This window comes from Chelonoidis abingdonii, chromosome 21 (genome assembly GCF_003597395.2).
Source record: "Chelonoidis abingdonii isolate Lonesome George chromosome 21, CheloAbing_2.0, whole genome shotgun sequence".
Taxonomy (NCBI): Eukaryota; Metazoa; Chordata; order Testudines; family Testudinidae; genus Chelonoidis; species Chelonoidis abingdonii.
Window position 1 is genome coordinate 3,935,112 of NC_133789.1, and position 16,774 is coordinate 3,951,885.

The 16,774-nt window shown below is 43.2% G+C and overlaps 1 protein-coding gene across 2 annotated transcripts in view; it reads left to right on the forward strand.

Moving 5' to 3' along the window:
- Positions 1-5,182: 5,182 nt before the first annotated feature.
- Positions 5,183-16,774, forward strand: part of FBXL20 (F-box and leucine rich repeat protein 20) — a 71,386-nt gene continuing 59,794 nt past the window's right edge. The window contains exon 1 of one of the 2 annotated variants that reach the window (XM_075059654.1): positions 5,183-5,276. In XM_075059654.1, coding sequence (XP_074915755.1) covers positions 5,214-5,276 — 63 coding nt within the window. In that variant the 5' untranslated portion in view covers positions 5,183-5,213. Of the gene's footprint in view, positions 5,942-16,774 lie in introns of both variants that reach the window. The other variant, XM_032791320.2, reaches the window with a different exon arrangement.

Consider the following 16,774-nt stretch of genomic DNA (forward strand, 5'->3'; position numbering starts at 1 on the left):
TTTGATGCAGCATCAGAATCACATGACTGTGTGGTGTCTATGAAGAGGATGTAAGAAATATACAACACCAGATGACTTTATCTTCAGACCCTGCTACAGTGGCTACATCTTGGAAATAATGCTTGTTCAGATGGCAACAGGTTGTCATCTGTTTTAGTTCTGTCCATCTCATTTAAGTTGCTTTATTTAAAATAGCCCTTTAAACTTTGGACTGTGTAAAGGCTTAGCTGAAGCTAACAGCACTGTTACAAAAGCAAAGCAAGGTTTGGGTGTTCAAGGAATAATTTCCTCAATAAAATGGACTGGCGTTTTAACAATATAAAAGATGCAGTAAAAGGCTTTTTAAAAAATTGGTCAGCTTTGCAAATTATTAAGATTTAAATTATAAATATATTTTAAATGAAAACTGCTGAATGTGGTTCCTTCACTACTTACCGAAGACTCAAGTTCAGGGTTCTAAATTTCTCCTGCAAGAGATGGGAATCGTTGCTAACACCTAAAGAAATACAGGGAGCAAAGTTGCATCCTCTTTAAGCGTCTGTGACTTTGAGTGCTGCAAGAGAAACTAAATCCTGAACTGTAGTCATAGCAGGTAAATAGCTTTTCAATCCGCTTATAATGCACTGTAACTCTTTCCCCTTTATACACTTATTTGTTGTACACTAAGTAAGGGAGAAAGACAGCCATTAAAAGTCAGGCAACAGTTGCATGATGCTTCTGTTGCACTGATCAGAGATGAGGTACACTTGTCAATATTACACAAACATTTTACATGTAAATGTTTGATCTCTTACAAATGTTTTATTTTTAAACTATTTTTGTTATTCTCTATGATATTTTACATCTTTCAGTATTGGAAAGATAAAAGTGTAAACAAACTAAAAAATTTTTAAAAAGGCAAACCTTTTAATCTCAGGTTAAGAAATGGATGTTGAGATTAAAAGAAAATGGTTCTTTCCTAAATGGTCATTATGTAAATAAGTGTCTTCAGATCTGCTTTTTGTGGGCAACTGTGTAAATACTTCCTGCTAATTTTTCATTCTTTTTCAATGTAGAGTGTACTTTCAACTTTTTTGGAATACTGCAAAAAAAAAAAATGTTTATTTACATGCAAATACATTTCTTTGGTAAGAATATTGTCTCATCTTTATTTAAAAGCATTTTGCTTCCCAAGAACTGTCTTAACTTCAAGGTATGTAAAGTCAACACTCTTCTAAAATGATCTTTTGTAAATCAAAGATGGCTATTCCCTGTCAGTGAAACACTGGTTCTGACAGTACAAGACACATTCTGTCCACTGCTCTGGTGGCATAAAGGAGGCAGAACTTGTGCTGCAAGAGACTGGGGGAGAATTCCCCTGGCACAGGTACACCATAAAGCCACCTCCTTTGTGTGCATTGGTACAGGGGCCATGCTAAGACCATCTCCATAGTGCATGGCCCAGTGTAGATTTTGAGCTGTGACACAGCCCATTGGCAGCCTAGAATCCCAAGGGTGCAACCATCTTTGCCCCCACTTGTCCACAGGCTGTGCCTTCTGTGCTGCATATGTTGGGGGTCAGAGCACTGAACCTCAACCTGTAGGTTTTTTTAGTGTTTTGGTTTAGAATTACAGCCTTAATCTGATTTAATGGTAAAGAGGAACAAATAAAATGGGGAGGAAAATTTGTATTCCTTAATGATGTGTGTCTTTCATGGCTAACGCTCTTGAAGTGAGAACTGGTGATCTAATCATATATTCAGTTTACAAGGTCTTTGTCATTTAGTTCTGTTAGTCCCCACAATATATTGGGCACTGTATATGCATATACACAGTCCTTGTTCAGAATTGCTAAAATCACTGGATAGGAGCAGGAATTCTTGTAACTAATTTGACATTAGTGAAGTGAGAACTAGGTTAGCTAACAACTAGCTTAATTCTAGCAAAATGTTTTGTGGATCAGCTTCCTGTGCGGAAGCATGTCTCTATTGGATTAATGGGTTCTGTTACACTTCAGTGTGGTCCAATGGTCACCAAGTTTCAGTGGCTTGTCAAGTTGAGATGTTTGCTATGTGCTCATGGATAAGACAGCTTATACAGAGCAGTAGTTCTGTATTCATATTGGTCCTTTAGAGTCCCTTAATTATAGCTTGTTAGCTGTTGATGGGCTTCAGCTGTCTTCCACTGAGTTGTTTCCTCTACACCACTGTGGAGCTTAGATGGCTCCATGTCCTAGTACAATTTCGAGCCTGTGATTTGTTGCTGCCTAAGATCCACCACAGGTTAAAACATGCACAGTTGAACAGGATACAGAGGGCACTTGCTGGCCCAACTGAGGTCTGATGTGAGGACAAAGATGGTGTTAAGCAGAAGCACAAGACTAGGTGTCAAGGGATCTGGGTTCTAATTCCAGCTATACCACAGGCTAACTATGTGATCTTGAGCAAGGTCCTTTGCCTCAGTGTCTCCTATCTGTAAATGACATGGACCTCTCTCACAATGCTATTGGGAAAGTTAAGTGAAGTTTCTAAGGTCCCTTGAGATCCTTTGAAGGAGGGCACTGTAGACATACAGTGTGTATTAAACTGGTATTTGCCCACAGGGTGTAGCAGAGAATAAAAAAGGCTCCACCAGCTCTAATTTTTTTTTCTTTTTGCTTCTACTCTGGAGTTTTATAGTAGATTCTAGGGTGCTTCTCCTGTTGAATCTGTTTTCCCGTAGCTGAGGGAATCTGTCATTCCCTAACCCAGAGAGTCCTCCTTTCAGATGGATTTTCTGTCGGAATTCTTCAGCACGTCTGGGATTCTGGCTGCAGCGAACGTTCAGAACCACCGCCCCTCGTCCCCTACGTCGCTCTATTTAAATACCCTCCCCACCACGCTTGATTTTCCCGCCATCGAGACGTCATCCCAAAGCCGCGCCCAGCGGGGATGGGATTGGTCGCAGTCTGGGAGGGGCTGCTCTTAGCGGAAATTGAGGCGGAGGGCGCCCAGCCCCCCCAGCCTATTACGCTACAAAACGGCCCCCCGGGAGGCGGCCGAATAAGATGCACGAGGGCGTGACCGTGCAAATCAGGGAACCAAAGCATGGGAAGGGCGCTGCTACTTCCCGGGCCGGGGCAGGGCTGCAGTCGGCCCGGAACCCACAAACGCTTGAGGATGATGCAGTCTCCTCTGGCACCACGGGGGGGAGCGCTTCAGGGCAGCACAATCAGCCCCAGCTCGGGGTGAACAGTCTCAGCCCCCTGGGTGCAGGAGGGGGACAGGATTAGGTCAAGGGGGTAAAGCTCCGGAGTGGCGGGGTTGTAATCTCCTGCGGGGCAGTTTGGGGCATGTGATCTCCTTGGGTAGACATGGGGTGATGGTTGAAGTTTCCCTGGGGGGGGGGGGGGGTGTAGCATGCAGGGCCCTCTAGCCGGGGTGGGGGCGTTGGGCTCCTGGAGACGGAGGTGATTCCCCAGCTTGCAGGTCCGGGGGATAGGTGGAAGGGGGATGCAGATTGGGCGGTGAGTCCCCCGGAGAGGGGAGTGTATGTGTGCGATTCCACGGAGAGGTAGACTTAAAGCCCGACGAGTTGCAATCTCCTTGGATTTTAGATGCCGTGTGTAAGGAGAGGGGGTGCTGCTCGTGGGTGCCCTGGATTGAAACGGGGAAGCCGGTGCAATCCTCGGGTTGGGGAATTACTACGGTGCCGGGAAGGGGTGCAAGTCTCTCCTATGGGGGGTGATGCAGGGCCTGGAGGGTGCAAGTGAGTCCTCCAGGATAGGGGGATGCAGGACGCTTTGGGAAGGGGTGGCAGTGAGTCTCTCCAGACTAGGGGGACTGCAGGAGCTGGGAGGGGACAGTCCTCCCATTTGGGGGAGGATGCAGGAGCTTGGGAAAGGGTGCAGTGAGCTCGCCAGGATAGGGGGATGCAGGAGCGTTGGGAGGGGACAAAGTCTCCATTTTGGGGATGCAGGAGCTTGGAAGGGTGCAGGAGTCGTCCTCCAGGATGAGGGGATGCAGGAAGCTGTGGGAGGGGAACCAGTCGTCCCAGTTTTGGGGGATTGCAGGAGCTTTGGAAGGGGTGCAGCTCTCCAGGGTGGGGGGATTGCCGAGTCCTGAACGGGCGACGTGGTCTCTCCCTGCGAAGGTGGGACATGGACCCCTAGGGTAGGTGGAGGGGTGCAAGTCCCCCAATGGTACGTGGGGAGATGCTGGGACGGGGGGGGGGAGAGTTACACTCCGACTGGGGGATGTCGGGGACTGAGGCGCCTGGCCCACGAGCTGGGTGTTGGCCGCCCCGGCCCGCCCGGCCGGCCACGCTGCAGCCCCCTCCTCCGGCGTGGGTCCGCGGTGCTCCCCACCGGCGGGGCCGTCGCCGGGGCTGCTCTCCTCCGCCGTGCCTACCTCCCCCAGTGCCCGGCGCTGGCCAACTGAGCGGCGCGTTTGCTGGCAGGTGCGGAGTGTCTTTTGTTTTTGGGTTGAAGTTGAGGCCGGAGGAGAGCCCCGCCCACCCCCCCCACCACCCCCCCCCACAGCGGTGCCGGCGGGGCCGCAAACACCGCGCACCCGGCGCAGAGGACACCCGGGGGGGCTAGGCCGCCCCGAGCCACCGGCCCCCGCCATGAGGAGCAGAGATGACGGGGTCACCAAGAGTCAGGGTTTGAGGTGAGGTCCGGCCCGGGGCGCCCGCTGGGGGGCGGCTACGGGCTTCTGGGTCGGCCGGGACGGGCTGCGGGCTCCCCGCGGAGGCACCGGCCTCGGCTCCTGGGGGGAGGGTTGGCAGTGGCCGCGCTGCCATAGGGACGCGCAAGGGGGGGGGCTGCCCACTCCAGGGGGGGCTGCCCACTCCAGGGGGCGGGCTGCCCTCCAGGGGGGCGGGGGCTGATGATGAGAAAGGGGGGGGCGGTTCTGGTTGTGCAAGGCAGACGGGGAACTCTGTCCGTAGCGGGGGACACGCTGGGTGTGGGGGAGCCCTACATCGCAGGGGGGGTGGGGGCAGGTGTAAGTGTATCGGGGGTGGGTGGGTGAGGTCTGGCGGGGCGCTTGTGACTGTAAGGAGATATCCTGGGGCACGTCCTTTGTCCCTGGGTGTATATCGGGGAAGGGGGGATGCTCCAGGAGTGATGATCAAAAACCGTGGGAAAGATGCAACAATCTTGACGTCCGCACATTCGACGATAGCACGCGAGGGTGCGAATTCATCTAGATGTAAACTTCCTTGCAGGGACTGCGGTGAGGGGAGAGTCGCTGATGTGTGGCTGGCTAATTGTATGTGTGTGTTTTTCTTGCGGAGTCGATGACGGAGTGAGAGATGTGAAAATACCTTCTTAAAAACAGACCAGCTGTAGATGGCCTGAGAGAGATCTGAGGGGGAGGAGGAAGCTTGGAAAGAGGAAGGAGGTGCCACATTTGCACTGCATTGAGCTGTCGATATGATACACAGGCAGTTGCAGGCAGAATTTGATTACTCGGGGTGGGGGATGGAGAGGGCGGAAGGAGCACAAGGAGCAGAGGGTAAACAATAGGAGCTATTCAAAGAATATGGCATGTAATCAGTCTGATCTGGGATAACACAAAGCACCCCATCTAGTCAGGGTTGTTTCTAGCACTTCACTGTTGTAACAGCTGTCTTTTGAAGGGGGGGAGGAGGCAGTGTTGATGACAGAAATGAGGGCAACCGCAAGGTTTACTTCTCATTTTACGGAGATTGTATGCAGAGGGGAAGTATCTACCATTCAATTTTTCACCTGCGCGGCCTGTTGCTCCTTTTGCTCTTGAGAACAGCTTGAATGGGGGGAGAAGAGCAACCTAGAAAGGGACTGAACCAACGTTGGGTATGGCACTGTTCTCTTTGCTGAGGGGGAAGGTCAACACCATCAAGCAAAAATATTTGTTAATGACAACTTAAGGAGTGTCTGATAACTGCAATGAAGAAGAACAGAGTGTTCATCCAGAAACTGACCAGTGGATTGAGACAGGTATAGAAATCAAATGTAAAAAAAATTTCAAGTTTTTTCATGATTATAACAGCTGATGCTGCTTTGATGCGGAGACCATAGCGATCAGTAAGCATCCTTGTTTACAGTGACTTCAGATTATATATATATATATATATATATATATATGTCAGATTTCCTTAACCTGTGTATGATTTAACTTCTGAATGGAGCCTGATGTATGATTAGCCGCTGTGTGAAGTCTTGCAGTTGATAGGCATTCAGAAAGAAAAGGCCGAATGCAAAAAGTCTCAGGACTGTGGTTATTGTTTTTTACCATTCTGGTCCATTCTTGGTTGCATAGTTCTTCTTTACCACAGAGTAGCTTGAAAAGTAAGCACATGCTAGTAGCAGCCTTCTGTGGGAAATATTTATTTGATGTTGCAGGGACCTTTCATCTCTCCTGCCTTTGGATGTTCTTATTCATTTTAGTCTTCAGATTAGCTGCCGCTAAGTGATGTACCAAAACAAGATTAATGTGAATCATTGCAAAAGTAATGCTTTTTCTGAAAATGTGTACATTCACGAAACTGGAAGGAGGCAGGGAAGAAATGGAAAATCTAAAATTAAGCTAAGCGCTAAAGGAGTATTTGAGACCTAAATTCATGTACTTCCATGTGCAGGTGAGAACTCTAAAAACATTTTAGTAGCAAATAGAATGATGGAAAAGAGACCAAATGTTATCCAAAATTTTAATTAGTTTCAGAACTGAATTGTCATGTTTTCTGAGCATATTTTCACTGGTTTTAAGTTATTGTTAGTAATTTGAGGGCATGGATGCAATGACACGGTTTTGTTACTGGGGGTTGGAGATTAGCAGTGCTGTCAAAAAAGTATTCTAAAGCAGTGAAGTTACTTACTGCTACAAAGAAGCATAAATTCTATTTGTTGACAAGAAAATGTTTTTAATGTAATGTGTTATATAGATATATAAAAGCAGACCTGATGAAGAACTTTTCTAAGCTCAGAAGCTTGTCTTTCTCAACAACAGAAGTTGGGACAATAAAAGATATTATCTCAGCTATCTCGTCTCTCTAATATCCTGGGATTGACGGGGCTACAACAACGGTGTGTGTGTGTGTGTGTGTGTAAAATGTGCAGTCATGCAAAACAGTATGTACACTGGAAGCTGCCGTTTTCTAGTCAGTTATGGAATATTGCAAGATAAACAAAGATAGTACTGATTACGTCTACATAGCTCTGTTTAGTACCTTTAAGTTAGGCCATGTCTACACTACCACTTAGGTCGGCAAAACTTATGTCGCTAAGGGGTGTGAAAAAAACACACTCCTGAGTGACATAAGTTTCACTGGGATAAATGGTAGTGTGGCAAGAGAGCTCCTGTTGCTTGTTGAAGTGTTATTATGTTGATGGGAGAGCTCTCTCCCATCTGCTCGCATAGCCGCTCTTGTGCCATCTTACAGCTGCTCAGCTGCATCGATACAACTGTGTTGCTGTAAGCTAGCTAGTGTAGACATGGCCTTAGAACTCTGAAGTTAATAGGACCCTTAACAGGCTGATGCCCCGTCCTGAAAGGTAGTGTGTTGTAGAACTATGAATAATAATGATGAACATCTTTAAATAAAAAGTAAATTATTGAGTTTGTCTGCCCAGTTATTCAGACTTAATATACATCTTTTGTTAAGCTGTACAAACAGTTTCTTGAATTTTTTTGTTGTTGTGAGTTTTAAAATACAATCCAGGCTAACTTTGGGAATAGTCTTTTACTTTAGTAGTAATGTACAGTGATAAGATATTGGCTGTATTTCCTAAACATGTATTTCAGATGGATTTCTCATACCAATACATCAGCAGCTAAACTCTTAAGAATGAACTCTTTGGCAAGACTAGCTGAACAACAGCGTATTGTAAATCTGCTCCCTATGGGAGGTGTGGCCACCACAAAGAAAATAAAGCAACTGAAAAAAGGAAAACATTACCCAGATTGACTCTTAATTCATTTGGCTGTACTTTTATATAAGACATGTCACAGTGCATCAGAACACTATCCTACATCTGGTATCCTGTCTCCAGCAGTAGCAAATACCTGATGCTTAAGAGGCAAAATGCACCTATGTTACAGTATACTAGGGGGAGAGGAGAGAGTCTTTCCTGATGCTTGTGGTAATCAGTTTGTACCCTACAGCATGAAATTCTGTTAACCTTAAGAAAGGTCCTAGTTCTCATCACTCATTTAGTATCCTTCGCCCGTTCTGTCCCGATGGCCTGGAACACCATCCTTGTACTCTGTGCCCTAGGCACCCTGCTCTCTTTTTAGATCTCTCAACTTGCGCCTTCCGTGAAACCTGTGTCTGCAAAAAAAAAATACTGTCACTAACCCATCACAAAACATGAAAGGAGACGGTTCTTCTCTGAGGCAGAGCATTCCTCTAGGTCTCCTGGTGTGTGTTGTGATATACAGTAACTCCTCATTTAATGTCGTCCCGCTTAACGTTGTTTCAGTGTTATGTCCCTGCTCAATTAGGGAACATGCTCATTTAAAGTTGTGCAATGCTCCGTTATAACGTTGTTTGGCTGCCTGCTTGTAAGATTCTATGGCAGAGCAGTGACTTTACAAGGGAGCATTGCACGAGTTCCGCTTCTCCGCCGCCTCCCCCTCCCTCCCAGCGTTTAGGACTTTTGTGGGGGAGGGATGTGGTGTGCTCCAGAGAGGAGTTGGAGTGGGGATGGAAAGAGGTGGGCCCCGAAGAACAGGCTCGGACTCTGCCAGGAATGTTCCAGGAAGCTGCTGCTGCAAAGGTGCTTCCTAGTATCCTTGCCTGCAGTGGGCTGTGCCTGTGTGGGGTAAGCCAGGGGCATGTCTCAATCACAGTACAGTACTGTACAGTATATAATGGCTTTTGTCTGCCCCCCAAAAATGTCCTTGGAACCTAACCCCCCGCATTTACATTAAATCTTATGGGAAAACTGGATTTGTTTAACATTGTTTCACTTAAAGTTGCATTTTTCAGGAACATAACTACAACATTACGTGAGAGTTACTGTATTTGTTTAGGCTGCACTACACTGAGAATTTTTATCAATATTTCCATTTTAATGCAAGCAATGATGGAAGCATTATCGTCGAGCAGATCTAGATGATAAAAGTGGTTAAAAACACCAGCTCCTGGTCTACGCTGCACATCTACCATTGCTAGTATGCATTGTGCTGCCCTGGTGCTCGACTCCTGAAAATTCTCAGCACAAACAACAGTGTAAACTGCTTCTGAGCAGGGACTATGTCATGTTCTGAGTTTTGTACAGTAGTGAGCCACATTATTGATGCTTAAATAATTATAGCATGAAAAAATGCTATGGCAATATACTTAGTCTCCAATATAGTCTCAAAAGTAATAGCCAACCTTTCCAGCTTCCTCAAGGAGACTCCACACCCTCCGATTAGTGGGAGTTGTTTCTGGCCATAACGTCATTCTTTGTGAGGAAGTTAATTGGCCTACCAAGAAAGATGCTAAACAACTTGGATATCTGCATCAATAAGTGTTATCCATAATAACCCTGCATACTAAAGCAGTTTGAGTACATCAACTTTATTCTTTTCTTAGCATCCGTTGCCTATCAATATTTCAGATTCAAAATATTATTCTTCCTTCCAAGAGTTTTAATGGCCTACATGTTTGTTAGGCCTTGTCTGGAGTTAAACCTGCTATGAAATGATGCAAATGGAAATCAAAACTAAATATTTCAGCTGTTTCAAAATACAGTTGCAAACTATTTCATTCTGTATCTATACATTTCTCTAAGCAGAATCATCTAAATTGAATTTACACCCTAGCATCATCTCAATTCTTTTGCGGCCACTCTCCCCTCAGTATTCCTTGCTTAAAATCATTCTTTGGTCTTCTAGTTGTGTTTCCATTTATGAGCTGTAGTTGGCCTCCTAAAATCCAGAACTAACTTTAACTGTTTCTGTAGTTGTCTTTGGTCATTATTGCATGGCTCTCATTCAGCCTTTTTGTCATTTTCAGGCTGTGTTTTAAATGGATTAGCCATTGCTTGACATCTCCTTCCTCCAGATGAGATGTAGCTAGTAAAAAAAATAACTGTACTGAATATTCCTATAATCTCAGATAGGTCTTGGAGACCTCAGGGGTGTCTGAATTACTCAGTCTAAAGTCTACTGAAATGCAGTGAAACAAACTAAATTCTGGACAAATTGAACAAGGAATGCCAATAAATGTTTGGATCTTACTGTGTGCTCGTCTCACTCCTCTACCCAGAAAATATAAATTAATGTGTAGCCAGCGTTATACTTACTATTGTGTGGTGTATTGCATAACAGAAAAAGAAGAGAAGCTACTATTGGCATGCCATTGACAGAGAGCTAAACCATAGAGCAGAAGGTGGGAGTCATCAGGTGGTGGTCCTGAGTCACATAACAGCATTTGCTTTTGTCAGATCTCTGCTAATAACATAAAATATATTAAATAGTGATAGGAAATGGTGAGTAAATAGCAAAAACATCAATTTAAACTTTCCTGAATAAAGTTTTTTCCTTAAACGTCATGGCCTCACCATGCTGCTGCCCTTCTCTCCCATATACATCTGTTTTAAATTTATCTCCAGAATACCAAAATAGACTTTTTTATTCCCCCCTCCCCCCCCAAAAAAAACCCAACAAAAACAAAACTTCAGTAATTTGAGGACCCAGGCACTCAGTTTGTTGACTGACTCATATTAAAATCCTTTTGTGTTCTAGAGGTGAGTGAAGTGTCTGCCTGAAGCTTAGCAGATTGTTTAACGTTTTGAGAGTTTATGCGTCGCTCACATGTGGCTCTGTCACTATAGAGGTACAGTGACCACACCTACATACTCTACCAAAGGGGCTGGGTGGAATTTAACCAGATTCAGAAGCAAAAGTCAGTTTAGCTGAGCTGTGAGAGGAGTAGGATTAAACAGGAAGACTTGGCATTTTGTTGGAGGGAATGGGGGAAGAGATGGTAACATGAATCACCCCCTATTTATCTCCCTTGTGCAGTATTGCCCATGTTTTGCAACTCTGGATGCCATATAGGCAACTTGCCAAGAGTCTGAGCGTCTTGCATATTTTGCATGTAAATACTGGGGTTTTAGTAAAGTTTCTGAACACCCAAAATATGTTTGAATCTTGCTCAAGAGAATAACTGAAATTGCCTCAGGTTTGAGTTTACCATTGGTTACAGTCCTGCCGTCTATCAGCTTTTGTCATTATGTTGTCGTTATAGTGGGGACAGTGGCCCTGCTGCAGTGTGGGAGACTATTGCTCATCCTTCCAGCTACTGAGTATAATGGCTTTAAAGGTGATGGGGAGCTGAGAGTTGTACCAAGAAAAAAGCATGTAGCTTGATTGACCTCAGCCCTCTGGTCCCAGAGTCTATGCTCAGATGTCTCAAACACCTTTTGCTACCAAAGAAGGGTACTTGCAGACTGCTGACAGCTAAAGTGCAGACACTGGCAAATGACTTTTGGGGGGACAAACATGGGCAGCTGAGCAGTGGAGCATATGACCATGTGCAGGGTTTCCCAGAATTGTAGTGCATTGCAGCACGGATGTTTCTTTTTTTAAAAAAATAGTGGCTGTTGATATTAATATTATTCCAGAATAGATTTTCTGCTCTGGAAAAGTTAGAGCGCTTTTTATTTTTTGAGGGGTGGGGGAAAATGTGGGGAAGGAACCATATGCTTGAAATTAAGGCCTTTGATTGGCTAAAGGTAAAGTGAAGTACAGGCCTGTACTGCAAGTGTCACGTGTTACATGATCATTGACCGAACGTCTCCTCTTTAGATTCAGCAATGATATCTCCCTGTTGATTGCATATTACTTCTCCTGGCTAGGCCCTTTGACACACATGTAAATAGTCACTTTTCTTGCTTGTTACTGAAACAGGCATTCTTTGTATGCTAGGCTCATTTTGTTTCAGACTACGGATATTCACTTGAGGCCTAAGACATATCAGGTAATTTGTTTTCCTTTCCCCTGCTGGATTGCCTTGCTACTTAATTTGTTCAAACTAATTTAGCCCCATTATGTAAGTAATCTTGACATGTTTTTGCCATATGAATGTGGTATGGTGCACTTAATTTTAATAATATACTGTCATAAATCCGCATGTGGGTGGATCGCTCATGCATGTTTTAGCTTAACCTGTTGATCTTTCAATTGGAAGTACACTTTCAAATAGCTGATTCTCTTAAGTTTGGCAAACTTGTCCTGTCCCCTCCCCAGCACCCCATGTTAATAATGGGGTCCATATAGCTTGATTTCTTTTATTTTCTAGCAAATGCACCAGTAATAGCAACATCAGCATAGCTCGGGTAATGGGATTTTCAAGAACTTGTGGTTCCTCTATTGGTTCTCTGTTAGCCGAGTATAAAACACCAGGCCTTACAGAAACAGATTGTCTATGGTTTTGCCTTTCTCAGAGGGGATCATTGTTTGAATTATATGCATAATGTAGTATTTACAACTTGGAGACCTACCAAAGTCAAATAACTTTGACAAGTGAAGTTTTGGCCCTTGATTAATGCTGGACCATTTCTCTTAGATATGTTTTAATATCTGACTATATAAAACTTTATGGAAAACCACTGGAATTTTCTTGTAATTGTTTTAAAAAACAAATGGTGAAAGGAATATATAGCTTAGCTCAAACACTATGGTAGTGGATGACCTATAGCATACTTTATGGAGAAAGCCATGTCCCTGTGAAGTCAGGAAGTCTGATCAACTGTAAGGGAGAGAATAAAAAGGAAATCTACTGTGAATACTAAATGTATGGCTATTTCAGTCTCTGTATAAAAATTCTTAACCCTAGCGCGCACACCTTCCCCCCCCCCCCACATACATATGTAAGTTGAAGCAAGATATGGAGTAAGCCACCTAATTCTTTACAGTGAGGCTAATTTCCCCCTTCAGAGGCTTGATTTTCTATTGTTACGCTGAGGAGTCAAATGCTTTTAGCACTGTCATTAACTCTCAGGGCTAGTCTACACTAGAAATGCTACAGCAGTGCAGCTGCACCACTGTGCTGCTGTAGTGCATCTGGTGAAGACGCTCTCTGCTGACAGGAGAGAGCTTTCCTGTCGGCTTTTTAAAACCACCTCACCAAGAGGTGGTAGCTATGTTGATGGGAGAAGTTCTACCGCCAACATAGCACTGTCCACACCTGCGCTTAGGTTGGAATAATTTAGGTCACTCTTGGGGGGTAGTCTGTTCACACCTCTGAGCGATGTGGGTTATACCAACATAATCTGTAGTGTAGAGAAGTCCTTATAAATTTGACCAAAAAGCCTTTTTGCAACTTATTCAGTAATCACTGATTAGAGGCTGGTTATACAGGCAGGGATGAAACATCTTTCTCTGATACTTTTAGTCACCAGTGAGCTTGGTAGGGAACTCAGTCTTTCGTAATAGACTCTCAAATCACTTTTCCTCATCAACTGTCACTTGCATGTTGAGTAAATTGCATATTAAACTATTTCTCGGACTAATAAGCTTATGAGAAGTCTCAAGGGCTAGGGTCTGTTTCATACCACTTAGTCACAACTTTGGGTTTGGCATTTTATGGCCTATGTCTGGTGCTAAGCCAGGAATCTCTCTGAAGGTATGTCTACACAGCAGCTGGGAGGTGCAGTTCCCATCTGTCCAAGCTACTGCACTAAAAATAGCAGTGGAGATCTTGCAGTATGGGTGGCAGCTAGGCTAGCTACCTGTGTCCCCATGCCACAGTGCTATTTTTTTGCATGCTAGCTCAAACAGAGCTAGCTCAAATCTGTCTACCCGTTCTGCAAATTGCACTGCTCAGCTGCATTGTAGACGTATTCTGCCTGTGAATAGGGGGTGTGTGGAATGAGGGCAGTTGTCTATGTAATTGACAGTCAGTAAGATTCCTATTCCCTGGTCCTACTGACACATTATACTTAGAGAGGATGTTAAAGCAGTGAGACTGCTAGTGACAGCTTTATTCAGTAGACTAGGGTAGGCAACTTATGGCACGTGTGCCAAAGGCAGCACACAAGCTTATTTTTCAGTGACACTCTCACTGCCCAGGTCCTGGCCATTGGTCCGGGGGGCTCTTCATTTTAATTTGATTTTAAATGAAGCTTCTTACACATTTTAGAAACCTTATTTACTTTACATACAACACTAGTTTAGTTACATATTACAGATTTATAGAAAGAGACCTTCTAAAAAACATTAAAATGTATTACTGGCATGGAAAACCTTAAATTAGAGTGAATAAATGAAGACTCGGCACACCACTTCTGAAAGGTTGCAGACCCCTGCAGTAGACCATCATTTCCCTAGGAGATTTGATACAGATTAAACTTGGTAGAAAAAAGAAGCCTCTGGGTAACTGGAAAATTTACAAGAAAAGCTCACCCAGTCGGAACTGCTTGTATTATTTATAAATTAGTATTCACAACAACGTAATGCCCAGAGTCCCGAAAAGCCTTACATTTAAATATCACTTTTAATTGTGTGTCTTTCCTTACCAGAATTTTTCAGCACCTCAAACAGGACAGCACAGTTGGGCTTATATTCTTGTTAAATATAAGTGCCAGTTACAGTGTGTGCTGTGGAGAAAAAACTTCTGAATAAAGATATTGCTAAATTGGATGCTATATATATGTTACTTCATTAACAATAACGTTGAATTTATTTTACAGGAAACTTGTGGTATATTCCCTAACCAAAGCCAGACATGAGATATCGGTGCACTCTGGGAGAGTGTTAGCAAAAAATCACAACTAGTATTTTTTTTCCCAGCAAAATATTGCCATTAGGTATTCTAAACTATTCTTCTCCCTTTGGACTTGGTTGTATTCCATGTGAGCTATATTTCATTCACTCTCTCACAACCTGTACCAGACTTGTTCATTTATTCCATAAGGGCTCTAAAAGTTAAAGGTAATGTTCTTGAATTCATTGATCCCATTTAATGCTAGATTTTGAATATGAGCCAGCTATTGTAAAGCCAAGATGCCGTTCATAAGGTCTCTCTGATTAGTGTTTAGAATTGAAAACTGTACTCTTTGTTTACACAGGAGCATCTATTAAATGAAAGTGAAAAAATCACAACATTCCTATATTTTTATAGCCTGAAGGACCATTATTCACATTTGACCTACCAGACCATAGTTCTTGTAAACAGTCTATTGTTTATCTATATTGTAACATTCTGTTGTTAGCCTATAATGTTCAAACAGACTAGAGTATTTCAGGTGGGGATGTGAATTGGCACCTACAAATACTAAACTTATCAAGTACAGTTTCAATACTTCCAGATTTTAGTTCAGTCTAGATTAACAACTTGCAAGATTTTTTAAAAAAATCTCACATACTAAAGTGTCAAAATAATCCATGGAAAAGATTTTTTTTTTCTAGTTGATCACATGCCTTTAAAAGAATACTGGTGTCCTATTTAACTGCATTATCAGAAAATGAATTTAAGTGAGCTACAATATTTTTAAATTATATTGAATTGAGAATTTATACTAGTATTTCGTAGATCATCTATTTTAATTTCTATCTTGTTAACAAATCACACTATCTTACATTTTAGATGTCTAGACATGTTTTATAGTAACTGGGAAGCTAATGCCAAAAATGGGCAACTCTACACATTTACGGAAATATCTGAAGTCATCTTATCGTGTCAGGCTTTCTGTGTGGATGCTGCTCTAACTCTCCCATTCTCCCACAGCTTTGTACTTTTTGTTAAATCCTGAAAACTAAAATCTCCTTTCTCATTCTCTTCAACTCCTTATTTCTCTGTAGATGCCAGCCCACACTTGGCTGAACACTTGAATATTTGCAATAGGAATAGCATTGCATTTCAGTCTAGTTTCTGTTGGGCTGTTTTAGTTTTTCTCTTGCACGCACACTGGAACTATTGTCAGAGGACTGGGATTTGGCAGGCATCCCCCGTATTGTCTCTCAGTTGGATGAACATAAAGATGAATAACAGGTCTCAATGTGACAACATAGGCTAGAGGAGGAATTTGTGTCTATCAGCTGTTAGCTTGGAAAGCTCCAGATAAACTGCATCCTTTTTTCTGTAGTGCTTTGAATTTCATGCTTTAGAAGAACAGTGTTCAGGTTCAAGGTCCACATCTAGGCTAACACTTAGTGTTAGATTATTGTGTTTGGCACTGTTTCTCTTAATCTTAAAGTCCTGTGTGATTTGATTTAAAAAAAAAACAAAACAACCCCTCACTGATGCTAAAGCCAGATGCAATCTCAGCTGAGAACCAGCTGACTTTGTCAGCAGCATAGGAAACATTCCTGACCTTGCTAATACACACAACCAACTGTCTTATATTTCTGACTACTTGGTGTTTAAACCACACAAAGAGCTACTATTGTAACTAGTATTTTAATGCCCACTTTAATTGAAGTAAAATATGATTCTTGACCACTAAGCATGTTGCCATTAACTGATGTCTGTCAAAAGGCATTTCCACCTCTTGAGGTTGGTACACACTAGGAATACCACCTCTCCTTTCTTCTTTATATGTGGTGGTATTTGCAATATGTCTCTTTAAAAGAGTGCATAGAGGATGCCACACCTCTCATGTGATGTACCCACAAGAGTAAACCGTTTGTTAGATGGAAATGAACAATGAATAAAATGTCAGCATGCAAATATACATCTTAGCCATCTTTCCAATGAGAGGGAATGTGAATTTAACCTTGAAATTGCTTGCGTATAAATTGTACTTGTTGATAAAGCAGAGACAACACATGGGGTCTCAGTTCCTCCCTCTGATAACATCATGAATTTGGCAGTTTGGATGCTGCTATCATTGTCTTGC